General features: G+C 38.1%; 2 protein-coding genes across 3 annotated transcripts in view; both read right to left on the bottom strand.

The window, feature by feature from the left end:
- The window catches only part of LOC109825111 (protein DENND6A), a 5,306-nt gene extending 1,329 nt beyond the window's left edge, over positions 1–3,977 (bottom strand). For both annotated transcript variants that reach the window (XM_020391843.1, XM_020391845.1), the window contains exons 1-2: positions 3,134–3,977; positions 2,861–3,053 (exon numbers count right to left, since the gene is read on the bottom strand). In XM_020391843.1, coding sequence (XP_020247432.1) covers positions 2,861–3,053; positions 3,134–3,666 — 726 coding nt within the window. In that variant the 5' untranslated portion in view covers positions 3,667–3,977. The remainder of the gene's footprint in view (positions 1–2,860; positions 3,054–3,133) is intronic.
- LOC109825352 (splicing factor SF3a60 homolog) overlaps positions 5,065–18,179 on the bottom strand; it is a 13,287-nt gene continuing 172 nt past the window's right edge. Inside the window, 12 exon segments of the mRNA XM_020392200.1 lie at positions 5,065–5,482; positions 6,336–6,482; positions 7,450–7,578; positions 7,733–7,810; positions 10,278–10,436; positions 11,019–11,090; positions 12,598–12,762; positions 13,890–13,986; positions 14,434–14,576; positions 17,662–17,766; positions 17,887–18,003; positions 18,099–18,179. The exon segment at positions 18,099–18,179 is cut by the window's right edge and continues 172 nt beyond it. Of these exon segments, the coding sequence (XP_020247789.1) occupies positions 5,336–5,482; positions 6,336–6,482; positions 7,450–7,578; positions 7,733–7,810; positions 10,278–10,436; positions 11,019–11,090; positions 12,598–12,762; positions 13,890–13,986; positions 14,434–14,576; positions 17,662–17,766; positions 17,887–18,003; positions 18,099–18,179 (1,440 nt within the window). The 3' untranslated portion in view covers positions 5,065–5,335.

Below are 18,179 nucleotides of genomic sequence, written 5' to 3'. Positions count from 1 at the left end.
CTTGAAGCAGTGCTATCCCTTTGTTGTGGCTTTAGATGTAAACCATGCTTAAGAAAGTTACCATTTCCCTAAAGTAATCATAGATTATCTATATCGCAGTTCAGTTTCTTTTAACCTAAAGTAGTTCATGCTTCATCAGATGAGCATTCTAGTATATTTTGTATTTTCATAAGCTCAAATGGTTTTACACAATCCTCACAAGAAAGCTTGGGCTCCACTTCAAAACTATATATTATAGACAAATGTGAATGGTTGAGAAATGTAATTAGAGTTGAAAGGAATTAAGCATATAAATGACAGCCTTCTGCACTTAGAATAAAGCTCTTTTAAGTACTAAAGACAAGTTTGAGAGGGCAATGACAAATGGATATAACTACTTAATAGTTAAACAAAACAGCACTTCATCTTGTCAACCAGCTTGCAGATTTATATTATTTCCTGGCAGAAAGTAATCAGTTATGGGCTCACAACGTATATCAGGAAAGTGAGAACTTGAACCTTAACATCCTTCAACAAATACATCAATATGTCAGGACAAATAAGACAATAATAACTACTAAACTGGTAAATAAGCAGGTACACACACAAGAACAGGTGCTATGAGCTAACCAAGTTCCTTTATCCTTGAAATGTCACGACGATGATCGATGATATGGATGAAATCCTGATAATCGATACGGATATTGTGCTTCACTTCATTTAAAATGCTAGGAAAACTCAAAATATGACAACATTGCAACTATCGTGAGAACATAAAGGACAAAGTGCAGAGATCTGTAATGACCGGATAACAGCAGGTTTTCTGAACAATGATTCATCTAGTTTAGGAAGTTGAAAGCAGCAGATCATGGATTAATATCAGGTATTCTTATTGTGCTACTCATTTCATAGCTGGTTGTTCCACACTTGCTAGACACTGGAAATGACAGTGACCAGTCTCATAAGGGGATAGAAGCTTGTGGATTGTTAAGCAAATTCATTAAGCAGTGACCAAGTAAGTTCCACTGATAGAACTTCTACAGTCCGGCTCTTTCCTATAATCTACATTCACTCTCTAGGAATGACATCTTTTCATTTTTATGTATTTTCATAACACAAAATCATAACAAGGTTTTTCTTTCCTGTCTTCATTAATCATCTTGTAAATAAATCTGTTGCATGATTTCAACGTGTATCCATTAGGCACAGCCACACTATTTCTTTAGTTCATTCCTGTCTTTAATGGATAATGTCCTATTCAGCATTTGTTTTCATGTTTTAACTAATTAGTTTATTTCTGTCTTTAGTGCATAATGTCCTATTCAACATTTGTTTTCATGTTTTAACTAATTAGTTTATTTCTGTCTTTAGTGCATAATGTCCTATTCAACATTTGTTTTCATGTTTTAACTAATTAGTTTATTTCTGTCTTTAGTGCATAATGTCCTATTCAACATTTGTTTTCATGTCTTAAAGACTTTTTAGTTTATTTGACATTTGGGCTTTCTCATTAAATCATTTTATGTAACTTTATAGTTTCCCATTCCATTACCAACTCAAGGGTGCACAAAGAATGTAAGTTCAAATGAAGTAGCCTAGTAATTCATTGTTATCGAGACGCGCTCCCCGGGCGTGGGGCGCTGCGGGCTGGGGCAATTGCGCCCCGCACCAGAGGCAGGACGCTGCACGCACACGAGGCGCGCGCCTCGTGTGCGCCTCGCACGCCTCGCGTCCTCCTAGCGGGTGCTTGACACCTGCGTCATGTAATAGACTTTCTTCTGTTTTTTTAAATAATTTACATATTACATATTTACATTATGTAATAGACTCTTTTTTGCTAGTTGCTAATCCATTCTCCATCTTTTTATGTTTAACCTATAAAAAAAATAATTAGTAATTTAATATACTTGTTTGCTAATTGTAACTTCCTTCTCTAATTAGCATGCTAACTAGAAAATTATGAACATGTAAATATGTAATTGTTACCTCCATTCTCTATCTTTTCATGCTAACTAGCAAATAGCAATTAAGAATGCTAACTAGAAAATTATGAACAATCATGTTTTTTTTTAAAATACATATATCATATTTTAAATGAAAATACATATTTCTTATTTGTTACTTGCTTGTTTTGTTTCATAGACTTTTGCTTATGTTAGAGATTATCTTGCATTGTGATTTGTGAAAACTTATGAACTTCTCTATGTTATGCATGCTAATTAAGACTCTTTCGTAATTTAGTCAGTGAAATTATATTTCTTTATTTTTTATGTGAAAATTTATAAATATGTTGCTTATATATGCTTCTTTGTCTTATGTTGGAAAATATTAGTTTGAGTTGTGCGCCTCAATTCAGTGAGGCGCGCGCATCGTGTGCGCCTCAATTCAGTGAGGCGCACGCATCGTTGTGCGCCTTGCGCATGGTGCGCGTAACGGGCCTTTGCACCCCGCATTGCGCCTTGCGCCTCGATAACAATGCGGCTAGTATAACAAAGAAGTTTCATCGATTAAGGTAGAGTTATGGAACATACAGTGCGTAGGCGAATGCTGAGGGGAAATGAATGTCTGGGCATTCTAATTGTAATTTAGGAATTAGCTGATGTTTTTCATTGAAAGCGTAATATAAGACCTACTAAAAACCGTAAGGGCAGTTAATCGAAATGATATTACAATCACATTCACTGAGGATGTCCCCAGTTGGATTGGCTAAAAGTTATTTCCATAGTGGAGTGCCTCTGACAGGTCAAAGTGTAAGAAGCAATTACAGGCTAAGGATATTCTAATAAGCGACAGAAACTATGATGCCAAATCAAGCATCAAGATACATCATAATACATCAAATTCATTAAAAGAATCAACATTCTTCCAAGTTCCATGTTACCTGTATCTCTGCAAGCAAATGCCGCTCGATAGCATTAAAGGAATCAACAATCTCCACCTCAGACATTCTTGATATAAGCTTCTGTATATCACAGTTGATTCGAGCCTGCCTATACAGTTTCCTCTGTTCTTGCTCCGCAGCAGCTCGCCTGCTCTGGAACCATGACATGAAATTCTTCCCTTCCAAAAACCGTCTGAAAAGAAAAAGGTCAAAACCAATCAACAACAAGCAAAACACACTCAAGAACCCAATAAAAATCTGTCCTTTTCACACCTATACAAATCAAGCCAATTGGACTTCATCCTCTTAGCCAAGAACTTCCCGGGCCCTCTCTCTGCAAGGCCATTAAGAAACTCATCAACCCGAAACTGAGGCAACTGTGTCGGCTCAACAAAAGGAGAACTCCCTTCCAAAGGAGCGGAAGCCCTCAAATAAGGCCCAAAAGGAGCAAGAAAATTCGTCGTAAGCTCCACAAAATGCCGTCTCAATATATCGTTATTCACAACAGCCATAGACTCCTCAATCCTCTGCGCCGTCCCAGCGTCCACCAACCTATTAAGAACCCCAGTGTCAGGCTTCGTCACGGGCACATACCCGCTAAAAATCGCCTCTTTATGCTGTGTCATCAAGCACAGTGGCCCTTCCCTCTTCATCCTCACCTTATTCAAGAACCCACCAGGAGAGAACCTCGTCTGCACTGCCGCAGGCGCACCCGCATTCTGCGGTGGCGGCGCTCCGACCGAAACCACATGCGGGACGGCGGCGAGCGATTTCAAGAAGAAGAGATTGGTGACACCGAGGACCATCGGGGGAAACGGGTGGCCTTTCGGAATGGAGTTCAGTCGTGCAAAATCGGGGTCGTGGATAGTGAAATAAGGCCTAAGTCGACAGCCACGTTGAGGGGGCTAACAATGCGACGAGGGCAGCCACGCGCCTCGCGAGCAAAGCGTCGGCGTCGGGGCGATAACAAGGATCGGGTCGCCGAGCAGCATGAGCTCCCAAGAGTCCACAGATGCAACAGCAGCCCCCGCGAAGGGCACAAAGATCGGCGACTCCGCGAAGGGGCAATCGGTCGGAGGCCAGCCGAAGCCGAAGCACCGACGAACCAATGGGGGAGTTCTAGGGTTTGGTTGGCGACGGGGGGCGCCAGAGCGACACGTGGCGGGCGATTAGGTTAGGGCCTGCAACGGCCCGAGATCGAACGACAGCGGAGCGAGGATGCTGCAGCAGAGGGAGAAGCACGGACGAGAACGGGGAATGCGAGAGCGATCACGACGGATCGCTGGTCGCCGCCGCGGCGAGCCCTCGGTCCGTGCCGCTGGCGTTGAAGACGTAGCCTTAGACGAAGAGGAGCTCGCCGGGAACCTGAAGGTGAAGATGGAGTCGAGGATCGAATCGGTGGCGGCCTGGTGCATTGAATCGGGAACGAGGAGAAGGCGATGAGGAGCTGCTGGTCGTCGGTGAAGGAGCTCGCGGGAAGCAGACCTCGACGGTCTGCGCTTGCTCGAGATCGAAGCGGATGATGCAGAACCCTAGGACCCAGCGGCGGAGGCCGGCGAGGTCGACGCCGGCGGCTGGCGCCACCGCCGCCGGCGCGTGGAGGTCATCGCGGTCGGCCGGGGCGGGATCGGGACGAGATCCGCTACGAATCGAGCATTTCGAGATCGAAACTGGGGATTATTTATTATTATTAGGTTTTCAGTTGGTGGTTGCTGAAGTGAGGTGAGCTGTTGTGGCGGGAGCGGTCGGCTTGGGATCTGCTTCTGCTTCTAGGTAAATCTTAGCATATTTTTCTATTAGCCCTCGACTCATTTTAATTCCTGATAGCTCCCTAAAATTGTAAGGGCACTTGCAATTTGGCCCCTCCAGTTCAGCTTGCGTTGGACTACAGAATATTTCTCAGATTTTACCTTTTTGAATCGGAACTCTAGCATCTGTAAAATACATAGAGTCCTCTGCGAGAAATTATATGAATCTTTCCAGACTATTTCCAAATAAAAAGTATTTAGGCTCTCTCATCATACTTTGAGGGCAATTAATCGTATTACGTAAAAATTTAATAAAGAGACCAAATTCATGTTTATCAGCAGCAACCCAATATTACCAGCCATTCATTTCCCAGAATCAAGCATGCAACCACGATACCGATGCGAAAAAGTTCATGTTTATCAGCAGCTAGCAGTTTTTTTAAAAAAAAACACATGTAGCAAAAATTAGAGAAAAACGTTAAATGTACTCGTAAGCAAGTTCAGCAAGCTTCAAATACAACCCTAGTGTCAGTCAGTGACAAGATTAAACGAGCGCAAGACAGAAGGTTTTTGTTACAACAAATAAAACTTTAATAAGCCGTTGAGCTTTTATACAGAATTTCAAGTAAAAGATCGAGGCAACATCGTCTGCTCTCCTCTCCTTCGACAAAATGCTGCATTCACAACTACCCATAAATGCTCAATTACGAGGGAGTAATATGTCTTCTTAGATAAGGCCTTGGCGTTGGAGATCGGTGTACGTTTTCTTGTTATAGATATTGCCCTCTTTGTCCTCGTACTCTTCTTCGAGGTCTGGACGCCATTTATGAACTCCTTGCCGTGCTTGTATCTTCTCCCAGAGATCCTTTGCCTCCTGTGCTCATACAAAATAGAGACGTATAGATTAATCCACGCGTCAAGAGGGATTACAATTACATTTTAGGCCACTGGAGCAGCTAAAGATATTAAAAATGCACTTAAAAAGGTAACGACTCTTGAGCATAATAAACGGGAATCGACAATCACAAGATGAACTACGAGAGGATCGGGATGTCCCCCTGCGTAAACGTTCACTGTAAAAATGTGATAGTCGTAAGTTCTGAGTTTTATCAAATTATGTCCCTATCTTGACATTTAGAGGCAACGTAACCACATTTTGGTATATGTTATCCCCGCGTATTGCCTAACATCATAAGCAGCGAATTAAGTTGGAGTCACATAAAGAGGATTGTAGAGAGCCATGTTGAAGTTATTGCATCAACCCACTAACTTGGTAACTTACTAGCTAGTCAAAAGATCATAAAAAAAATATTCTTAGCAAATTAACATAACTGATAACATTTTATGATCCCTTGTTTGCCAAGTCCATAATTCAACTTTAAAATAGTACACAGCCGTTACAGTTACCGACTTACTGTTCATTCTTAAGAGGCACAGGGTCAATAAATATATGTATATCAGATACAGATTAATGTGTCTAGTCACAAATATCTGTACATCAGATACAGATTAATGGGTCAAGTCCCTACACTTGATGTCAAGTATGAACGTGAAATTTTAATCGATCTCATTAAGACGGGATGTAATATACCAGCTGGATCGATAATGGGTGTCAGTTTATGCCTACAGGTCAGTCTGTGTACATGTGTGTTTGTGACTTTGTGTGTGTATGAGCACTTGAGTGCAGTTGCACATTCATGTTTTGAGTGTACTGAAAGAGAAGGTACCTGAATTGAAGTAATCTCGTTGAAATTCTTCGTGTTAGGAATATTCAAGCAACGCATCCCGTGCTGGTGCCTCCACTCTTTGAAATGCCGCTCAAAGGCCCTGCGACCCCAATAGCTGTGGTTGCCACATATCTCACACTTAAATTCCTGAAACAAGTGCAGATGAAAACAGTAAATAGATGTTCAAAGGTAACTTAGTACGGAAAATAATATCATGAAGAGGTGGTACTTCTTGTACTACTAGAATGTTCAGACCGTGCTTAACAATATATAAAAGGTAAGAACAGATAACTGTGACAGAAAAGAAAAAGTAAAAAATTATCTCGCTGGAGCGTGTTGGTGCCAAATTTCATCTTTAACAGAGTTGAAACAACGAAGTAGTACAATATTGAAAAGGGTGAAGAAGAAAAGAGATGACCCACTGTGGGGAAAAAGTCAGATTATTGAATCAGTCAGCCCTTTTCCAATCAAACTGGGGTCAGCCTATGAGACATAAGGCTTCATAAAAATCTAACAAGATTTAGCGTTGAACTACTTGTGCCAAGTAAGCAACCAGAAAGTATAATTGCTAATCAATATAGTAGCTTACAGAGTCCAAATTCTACACCTTGTCAGATATGTTCCAAATTGGCTCTTTTGTGCCTATGTTTCGAAGTTTAACCCTAGATCAACTCCAAACAAAAAAAAAAAGAAAAAGGAAAGAAAAACTAAGGCAGCAACCAGTCCTCCAAGCACTATAGCAGCTTCTTTCTCGCCTATACTTTGTGTCCACAAGGAACATGACATCCACACAACACAAGATTCAGTCCGGCAACTTATCTTCAAAATTATTTTCTCCCTACCCTTATTCGAGTATGGAAAATAAACATGAACCAAGTGATTTACATGCACATGTCAAAGTAATAAATGATACCACGGTTGGAAATATAACATGGTTCAGTTAAGGCCATTTCTACTAGCTAGCTTGTTTCAGGAGAGAGATATTGTGAATAAATATATTGCACGTTAGAAGCAACAGAACAAAGTAGAATCACCTAAAATCATTGATGAATTACATAAAATAATTTCAACTGGGGCCTAATATAAACAGTTGACATGTGCTATTTTTAGGTACCTGGCCAAGGCCGTGAAGTTTATATAGCCAATAGGGGATTGGCTTTCCATCCCAACCCATAGGCAATTTGAGGGGATTGTATATCTGTTGATCCTCATCATCACTTTCTGTATCAGCCTGCACCTCTTCCTGCCCGATTCAACCAAACATATTAGTTACTACCAATGTGTATACAAACAGAAAAGCATCACAAACACTGAATAGAGAATCTAAATACTGACCCAGATATATGCACAACATAAATGGAGAAAAAGAAAGAAATCAGCAATCAAAGGCATATTACCTCTTCACGTTCCGCTTCTATTTCCTCAAATGTCAAAGAATGTTTCTTTTCAACATTCTGTTTTGTTTGTTCAATTATCTGTGTTACAGAAAAGAAACACAACATAGAAGGTTAGTTATTGTGCTATATGAAAGGAAAAGAACTTATGTAACCTTATATCTTCTGCTTCATTCTAAAAACATGCAGGTTAACAAGAGAAACATGGTGCTGCATTTTTCCCCTTAAATTTTTTGTACATGTGTGCATGAGTCTCACGTGCTGAAGGGCACTCCCATGGAGGAAAGAGAGGGTGAGGGGCATTCAACGTGCTAGAGAATGGTCACCAAAAAGGGAGAAAATCATCTTCCTTGATGGGGAAATCCTGTGAATTCCAAAAGGGTTACCACATGGGCGTGCCTCAGCATGTCCAAACGGGCCAGCCCAGCCCGCCCATGCCTAGCCTGCACCCGGAGTACCCAGGTCGGGCCCGGGCCAGCCTGGATTTTTTATTTTTTATTTGTTTTCTTTTTTGGGCAAAAATTTGCTGAAAAATTGGATTAATCTTATCATATTTATATAAGTATGTATTAGTATATACTTACATATTAGTATATAGCTATATATTATATATACATATATTATACGTAAGTATATTGTATACACTTATAAGCTATAACTTAAGAGAGAGAGAGAGCATCACATAAGTATATATTACTTATTTATAAATACATATTATATAGTTATATATGTATTTGTTGCATACTTATATTATGCTTATTTAAGTATAGTTATATACTTTACTTATATGACAATATTTTTTTATATACTAGATGCAATATACTTTTATATAATTCTACTTATGTGCTTATATATAATATTTACTTATATAACTATAAGTCTATAATATACACATATAAGTATACTTATAACTACGTTATATATACTTATATCCTAGTACCTATACCGTGATATGTTTGTGTGTGTAAGTATATAATATAATACACTTGTATACTTACAAGTATATACATACATACATACATACACACATACATACATACTTGTGTACTTAAATATATGCAATTATATACACTTAGGACTAGGAGGCTATGGCTATTTTCCTCCAAAAAAACCATATACACTTACAAACATATAAGTATGCACTAATGATCATATCATAATATAATTATATTTAAAAACTAATATATATATATATATATATATATATATATTATATTTTATAGAGAAGAGAGAGAGAGAGAGCAAAACTTGTGCTCAACTTAAGTGGGATAGCAAAAAGTTGTCCACCAAAACTTTTTAAACACTCAAATTGCCTAGGGAACCTTGCATGATATAAAAAGGTTTTTTATATTAATAAATGGTGGTTAGAAGTTGGGTGGACATCAACTTAAGTTGATAGGAGTCTTACTCTCTCTCTCTATATATATATATTATATATATATTATATATAATATATATAGAGAGAGAGACGAGAGAAAATATGGTAGATATGTTCGGTACAAGTACAAAAATTGTGCTTGTAGTGAGGTGTCACATCTCCTTCTACTCTTCAAATGTGGGATCACATTCACATGGGTGCATGAGTGGATGGAGATGTGACACATCATACCAAGCACAAAATTTGTGCTGGTACCAAGCATACACATATATTCTTCATATATATAGTATAATATATATATATATATATTATATATATATATATATGAACCGGCCCGGGCCCGGGTCGGGCTTCACCAACACAACCAGGACCCGGGCCCCCGAAGCCCGATCAGCCCGAATTTTTGGGATTTTCCCGGGCCCGGTCCGGGCCGAAAGCCCATCTGGACACCCCTAGGCGTGCCGCATCCATCGGAGAATCTCTCACCGACTATGAGGGGAGAGCCAGAAATTTCTGTGTGCTCATCTCAGAAGTCAGAAGCGCCTATTTTTTATGCAGACTCTATGTAAAATCAATTTGCATCCAGTATAACAAACGAAGAATTAGGAATATGATTCGAGAGGTAGGAAGCAGGAAAGCAGTTTCGTTTAAAGAAGGATAATGAATAGGATTCAATATGTCTCTTTGGCACAAATGGAGCAACTTAGAGGAAAGGGTTATCATCTTTCCTCTCCATACAGAGCATTTCCTATAGTCTAGGAGAAATTGGAGGCTTGATCCATAGTGATGGGACTTAAATTGTGTGACCAAAAAAAGTATTTTTCACCTAGCTGCCAACTGTTCATCAACATTTTATCTAGGATGCTGACGCGCTTATAATAGCCTCATCTAGAAAATAGAAGCTTAGCAATAAGCTCAAGGGTATCAATCTGACGGTCAATAATTTCGGTCGTGGAGCTTTGTTGATTTTTGAGCCCTAGGTTTGGGAAAAGGCTTGAACAGGCACAAATGAAAAGAGTGGGTAATTTTAATATGTTTCTGACTTTGCATGCTATTTCAACTAGCTAGACAAACTTCACTTCTCAATAGAACCAAACTTTCTGCAGAACATGGTGATGGTAACAACTTAACCATGGCATTTTTTGTGCCAACAAACAATACAATACGAACCTCTCTTAGCAGTTCACACATCCGCTGCAACTTAGCTTCCAACAGAGAAATTTCCTTCATAGAGTTGAGCTTCTGCTGAACTGCTGCTCCACCATTTTGCTCTGAAGCATGTGCACCTCTGGCAAAATGTTTTTTGTCCAGTTGATCCAATGGCGTGTGCTGCAGAAAGGAAAAAATCGGACAATGGAGTGAAAGGTCAGCAACTAGACATAAGATTACTGTTTATTTTGTTGTTAATCAAATATCCATTAGCATATACCAATAACTAGTAAAGGATAAGCAGGGGAAAACAATTGAAAGAGAAACATTGAAACTCATCAATTGACCGGTGTTAGTAAAGTCCAGTTTAAGATCTTCAAATCAAAGAAGCTAGTTTCATTTTTGTCTAATGAGCAATAGCTGGTTTCATGACTAAAAGATTTATTAAACCAATTAGCTTCAGTCTGCCAGTAATCGTTAAGGTTTTTTTTTTTTTTGATAGTTGTATTCAATTCCTGAAATGCATTGAAAAACATTTAGAGACTTTGATTATTCATGAAAGTGATACTGTATATCCCTAAAATGTATCAAGCAGCTGATGTTGATGCCCCTCCAACAATAAACTAGCAGATAGTTGCTGTCAGCTTAATCATTATCTTTTACTAACATTGGCATAAAATGAACCAACAAAATTTGAGCAACCATTTTCACCTACATAGCCATCATGATAGCATTCAGACGAATAATACTTCAGTAAATAACAAACTGAATAATTGTCCACTGACTTATTTACCTTTGTGAGGAAACAGTTTTCAAACCTCTAGCGGCTAAAGCCTGTCAACATCCCTCTCAGTCAGCATAAAGAATAAAATTGATAACAGGAAAAATTAAGATCCTATCCCAAATCTTTCAGGATTCATGCTGAGTTACAATTAATGGAACATGTTTCCGAACAACACTGCAGAGAACTACCCTTGCTCGTAACATTCAAGAACTGGCAAATGATAACAAACAGTATGCAAAAAAATAGTACCAATGTTCTACTAAAAATCTGTTGCTAAGCAAAAGCAATAGATCAAACTATGATGTTCTGACCCGCATGCTTAATATTAGATCATAAGATACCAGCAAAATGAGAATTGTTGAAGTGAGTGACAACGATTACACAAGGAAACTAACCAGTCAACAAACAGTTGAATTGCTGACAAGACAAAAAAGTAAGGAATTATCACGAAACTAATTTGGCTCCATATGCAATATATATCTTTTTCAAGGTGAAATATTTTTCAGATGCCTTTTCAAAATCTAGAGGGTACTAGTATACCTACGTTACTGCTAACAGATACATTTGCGTCCTCTTAGAAAACAAACACATAATACCCTTAACCAATCTACTCGGAGCCTGGTTTAAATGCATGATGGATGTACCATCACATTATACCAACACAGCCAGTTCCCCAATGGTCTTTACAACACGTGTAAACTGCAAACAATAATGAAGCTTTACACACACTCACGCGCACAAAAAAAAAGAAAAAAGCATAATCATAAACAACCCTTATTAATATGTTAGACAGAAGTCTGATATGCAAAAAGCATAATCATAAGTTCCACAAAACAATTTGAATTCAGCTTAACTATGACCTTAGGGTCAAATATAAGTTCCTTAATATCTCTATGGTAACTTCTGAAGATGAGAATAGTTCATGTTCGGCATTCACATTTATATTGAATGTTAATGTATCACTAGCTTGCATGTATGGGTCCGTGGGAGTGGTGAAGATCCTGTTATCAGGATCAAGCAGAGCATCCTCAATCAGTGATGAATCACAGGATCAGGATATTGTCGTATCTGAAGATTGAAGTTTGTTTCTTAATGGTTGTAAAATCTAAAGGATCTTTCAACCAAACAAGAATGCACAAAAAAAAGAAAAAAAGGGGACATGCTTATCAGCAAAGAGCACACTTGAAAATTTGGTCTTCTTTGAAAATTCTGCTATTATCGTTTCCGACTCCATATTATTAAATCCATTTAAATCAGAAGAAGACACTAAGTTAGAAATTTGAAAGTAAGAAAAATAGTAAATCTTTGTAAGAACTAAGAAATGACTTATAAAAACATATTATCATGCAAAATGTTTAGTAAAAAAGGACAACTGCACAAGGTAAACTTCACAGTCGTCTAACCATACCAGACAGATCAAGGTTAGCATCAGTCCTTCACACACATGCATCGTCGAGTTTTGATTTTCTGAATGTGTGCACGTACAGTGGCACATAATTTCAAGACGTCCTTACTGAAAGTAATAAGAATAAAAGGAGAAGAAATAAGAGACCCCACCTCTTTTAACTTTTCAGGCCCCACTTCAATTAGCTCTTCCACAGAACTATAGTAGTCCAGATCAATCACAGAGTCCTGAGATGAAATGTCTCCATTTCCCAAGCCCTTCATTTCCCATCCACTTATCTTACCATTTTCCCAAAGCTCCTCAAATTCAGACTCAACCTGTCACAAAATAACAAATAATTTCACAGTTTGATATGAATACAAAGGTTCTAATATGTTTATAACGTATATTTTTGTATTGGAAGGATAGAGAAACCACATGTCCTTCACAATAAGAATTTATGCTCCCAAGTTTAGGGATCCAAGATTGTCGCTCCTCTCTTTTCAAAATACTTTTATATTATGTGTATCTCCTTATTATAACTGAACTTAGTATTTTCTTTAAAAAGAAGGTTTCTGTAGACATAATTTACAAGCGACGAAAGCTCTATTCTCAGGACGTCTTGAGATCTTAACAAGATATTGCCTGTGGAATCATTGGGAGTGTGCTATGCATATTTTTTAATACCATACACATGCAAGTTCAGCAAGTGCTGGCTATCCCTCAAAGAAATATGTTACATTTATGCTCTTTTTGTTCTCATTTGGTTTCTAGTCAAAAGAGACACTGTCTTCTCTGTTACATTCTCTAGGGAGAGGACTCTGTTACAATCTTACTAACCTCTCACATCCCACATCCTTCTATACTTGCTCTGTCATTGCATTTCTCTATGATGACCATGGGAGGAAAAAAGCTGCCAAGAAATCCCAAACTCAACCCCAAATGCAAAAGAATCAAGAATGATTCATACTACACAAAAGGACAAAACTGGGAGGCAGTCCCGACATTGTCACACCACGGTTAAGCATCAAGCATGCTTCATGCACACTAACATGTAGCCTTTATGGGTATGACTTGAAACATGCAATGAGTCAAATGGTATGTGTTAGACCATCGAGCAAGTTCATGCACGGTACTGAGAGATATACAATGCAGCAAAGCACAATCTTCAATTTTTCATCCACAAGAGATCAAAATAGGCAGCTTTAACATTCTTTCAGTAGCTAATCCCCGAGACATGTAACCATGGATTCTATAGATGCATCAGGTCATCCAAATATATTGCATTGATCATCAAATTTAAATGTCTTTATCATGTTATATACCATAGTAATTCAGAATAGACCTCATGTAGAAGATGTGGACTTAATGTTACTATAAAAACAGATGAATGACTGCAAAATGAGAACATGAATCAGTAGATCGTATAAACTGGAAATATCATGAAGAATTATAAAGCATGCACCTTTGAAAATATTCGTTCAATGTCTTGCAAAGGCTCTGTGCGCTCAAAAAACGATATAAGATAGCTCAGAACATGCTCCAAATACTCCCTATACTGTCTGCAAAATGTACAATAACATGTAAGATACAAACTATTAATTGATGCAGATATATATACATATATTACTATACATTCATAAAAGAGGTGAGAATCGAGTCAACTTTTTCCTAAATTTTCAGTATGAATGAGTATCCAAAATGAAATTTTTACGGTAGTTAAAAAGCAATGTTGTGTGGATCTATAATTTAACTGACCCTTGACAGCAATTCATCTGAAGTTAAACATAGCCTCCCAACTACACGAGACAGCTAAAAAATCAACTACTTTTTCATATTTACATAATTTGTTATTTTCTTTATTAATCTAGCACAAAAACTACAAGAAGAAAGGATCCAACATCCCACACAACCTGAATATTCTGGAAGTACACTCAGGAAAGTGTAAATCGAACTCCCAAATTTATTCCTGAAGTACAAAATAGACCTATAAGCAGTACAACTTTTACCTGGTCAACTTTAGATTCGGAGGAATCTTCTGAGTTTGCCAAAACGCATCCAAGAATGCAGAATAGTCGATAGGCTCTCCAAATTTAGAGTTGATGTACTCATTGTACAATTCGTGCATGTCTACATATCGACCATGAGCTTCCTGTGAACATAAGGAAGTTTGTTACAAAAGGTCAAACACTGCTCTACAATTGTAGTACAGATGATATGATTCAGTGGGCAGCTAATATGAGGAAATTTTACGCTTGAAATGAAAAGTTTAATGTATCTTTTAACACATGGTAAAAAGCAATATAAACCGTCTGACAAAATCACCAGATAGTTATTGCCATTTATAGGAGTTATATTGACAGATAATCAACTGCCTGCACCTTACCATGCAAGCCAGCATGATCCTACACGCAAAATCATAAAATCCTGCAGGAAGTAAAATACATGTATCACAATGTAGCTCTCAGTCAAATCCAAGTCATTATTTCTATCAATCAAAAGTAAAGAAGTCAAGATAGCAGAAAAGACCAATTGAAAGTCAGTAGACCTCAAATTGTACAAACCATTTTGTGCCCTGTTCAAACTACATGTGTCATGTCCCTGTTGGCCTTGCATATATGAATATAGTAGAAGGCGGCATCACAACAAACTAAAGATAGTGCCCTGTTCAAACTACATGTGTCATGTCCCTGTTGGTCTTGCATATATGAATATAGTAGAAGGCGGCATCACAACAAACTAAAGATAGTACCCTGTTCAAACTACATGTGTCATGTCCCTGTTGGCCTTGCATATATGAATATAGTAGAAGGCGCCATCACAACAAACTAAAGATAGTAACAAAGTGCCTTCAAACGACAGTGCAGCACCTATTTGAGGTCATAACTATCAGCGTGAGATCTTACACCGCCAATGTGTACTACCAGCAGCGAAACAATGGTGAGATAACCATGTAACCAATTTCAATTGCCAATAGACCCTAGATAGTCATTGATAGCTAAATAAACAGTCATTCTCTTGTAGTACCATATAACCTCTCTCGTTTATAGTGTTGAAAAGCAACCATCATAGACATACTCACACAGCATTAAAAAATTGCCATTTTCCATAAAATTGGACTCTTTGAGTGAAAAATGCTCTCCTGGTACTAGAGATAATCAGGCTGGCATCCATAGCCACATAGGTATAGTTTGAAAAATTAATGATTCCTAACATGAATCTGAAATATAAAAGCTAGAATACAGATTACATCTCAGTGCATAGATCCAGCCAAAACATTTTAAAAAGGAGAATTGGTCCATTGAGTTTTTCTGATAATAATCAAGTACATGACAGTTACAAGAGGAATTCCTTACAAAGAAACTTTTTTTTCCTTACAGTTACAAGAGGAATTCCCTACAAAGAGAATTTTTTTTTTTTGCCTTTTGCTTTTCTCCATAAGTTTCCTACCCTGAAAATTATCTAAGAAGTATGGGACTAACTGTTGGCTTTTTGATAGGAGATATTGCATAGCGCATCTAATAACAACTGATATTTAGGATAAGGCATTTAATGCACATCCAACTATTGACTTTTAGTTGACCAATTCCAAGCACATACTTAATAGAACCCTTCAATATGCCATCAGTAAAGAGACTGACTTCTTGAGCATTGCATATAAACTAGGCCCTGGCAAATGGATACTCGTATATTTTTCAGGGTAGCAAGTTGCAACATGGAAGAGATCAAATTACTTGTCATCAATTTGAATGTAAGCAACAGTAAAGAGTGTGAGGCCCTATGAAGCGCCAGTAAAATAACCGGACCATAGCTAGACCAGATTTGGACACGAGTAGACATTATACATGCTAGGGACACCCAATATATAGTAAACCTAATCAAACCTCTTAAAAAAACAACTGGGCCTCAGCCGAAGTACAACCTGATCATTGCTCTGACTTTGACGATGGAAATCCGGTGTTAACTAGTCTTTGGCTCCAAAAAGAGAGGGCTTTCGATTCCATGACTATTGAATGTTTTTAGATACGTAAAAGTGTGCAGGTTTCGTAAATAATGAATCGAAAGTCAAAGAGTTCTATAGATGGTGGCAGTAGGGAATTAAAGACGAGAAGATATAATAATGTCACTTCCAAAGTACGCCACAGAAACTAAAAAATGTACTGGGACTGAGGAAAATTGTCCATAACAATGTATTATGTATCTATCATGAAACTTTTAAAAGGTAAGCATTCACCCATGAGGATTCGTCAAATGCCAGTGCCAGCATTATCTATTATATTACATATTTGTTGTAGATCCTTGCCAACAATAACAGTTGAAGACCCATCATCGTCAAATTTTTACAACTTAAAGGACTATAAGGTGCAGAGTTCTGAAATTCGGGATAATAAATGGTTAATCTTGTTACCCTGAGATAAACAAGGACCCCCAGTTTATTGACAATGTGCCATGGATTATGAAAGGAAGCTCCATGCATTTCTAAAAAAGACGCTCAAATCAACATTGTTCTACAACACATCATTATACTCAAAACATAAATGATTTCAGTCATCTAGCCTGAAAGGACCAATCCAATATTCCAATCTAAAGATGAAAGATTAAAATCATCACCATACTATATGGTTAACAGTTAAACATAAATACAACATTCAGTTCATGCAAACTGTACCAGTCAACACAACTGAATGAGAAGATTTATGTGATTGAACCATAAGAGGAATTGAAATGAAAGAGTGACTATATCTAAGAGTAAATCATGAAATATCTTCAACACCTAGTTTAGTGCATACTTAGACGTAATTGGAGAAAATCAAGTCTGATGGAGATGAGATCCACAAGTGTTTCCATCGTAAAGAGAAAGCAAAAGAAGCCTACAGGCGTAGTCATAGCAAAATACATAAACATGCACATGACAGGGGATTCCCTAAACTGAGCTTGTCAAAGGGGGGAAACAGATGAAATTTTTAAAGAAATGGACACTATAACTCCTAAATTAAGGAGTTGTGACTAAAATCTTAGTTGTTTAGAACATACTCAATGTCACCCTTCCACTTGTTATGGGTGAAGAGGATCATGCAGCGGATATTTCCACACACTCTGACATCAGCACTCATCGATATAATGGTACCAACAGCTACAACATCTTAAAATAATTATATTCGTATTTTACCAAAAAAAAATTATATATATCCTACGTCTTCCAAAATCTGGTTAAGAAAACTCAGACATAAGAATACCTCTCCACTGAATTCAATAATTGGTTCCTCCTTGAGCATCTCTTCAAACTCTTCGGTCGCATCAACAACTCGCACAGACGGGTGCCGTCTATGATATTCGCGAATCTGAACAAAAACCAACAACAACAACAACAACAAAATCAATAAAATTAAAATAAATTCCTAGATTTTTGGGGATACAAAAGTAGGATCTTTTAATCTGCGGCAGAAAACGTACAAAAGTACCTCTTTTAATCTATCATAGAAAGCACTGAACACGTTCGTCCCCCCGCCGGCCGTCTGCCCTCCGAGCGCCGAGATCTCGTCCCTCCTCGCTCCATCCTTATCCTCATATGTCTCAACCTTAGCAACAAAAAACACATATTTCCATAAAAAGATCGAGGAATCAAGAGAAAGAGAGGACTCTAAAGCGAGAGCGAGAGAGAGGGAGAAAGTACGATCTTGTGAGTGGTATCGATGATGTTGTCGATCATGGCGCGAACGCGGTGGCTCTGGTGGAGGCGGTCGCGGCCGGAGGT

The sequence above is a fragment of the Asparagus officinalis genome, chromosome 10, assembly GCF_001876935.1.
Source record: "Asparagus officinalis chromosome 10, Aspof.V1, whole genome shotgun sequence".
Taxonomy (NCBI): Eukaryota; Viridiplantae; Streptophyta; class Magnoliopsida; order Asparagales; family Asparagaceae; genus Asparagus; species Asparagus officinalis.
The sequence above is the reverse complement of the archived record's forward strand: the minus strand, read 5'-3'. Positions and strand labels throughout refer to the sequence as shown.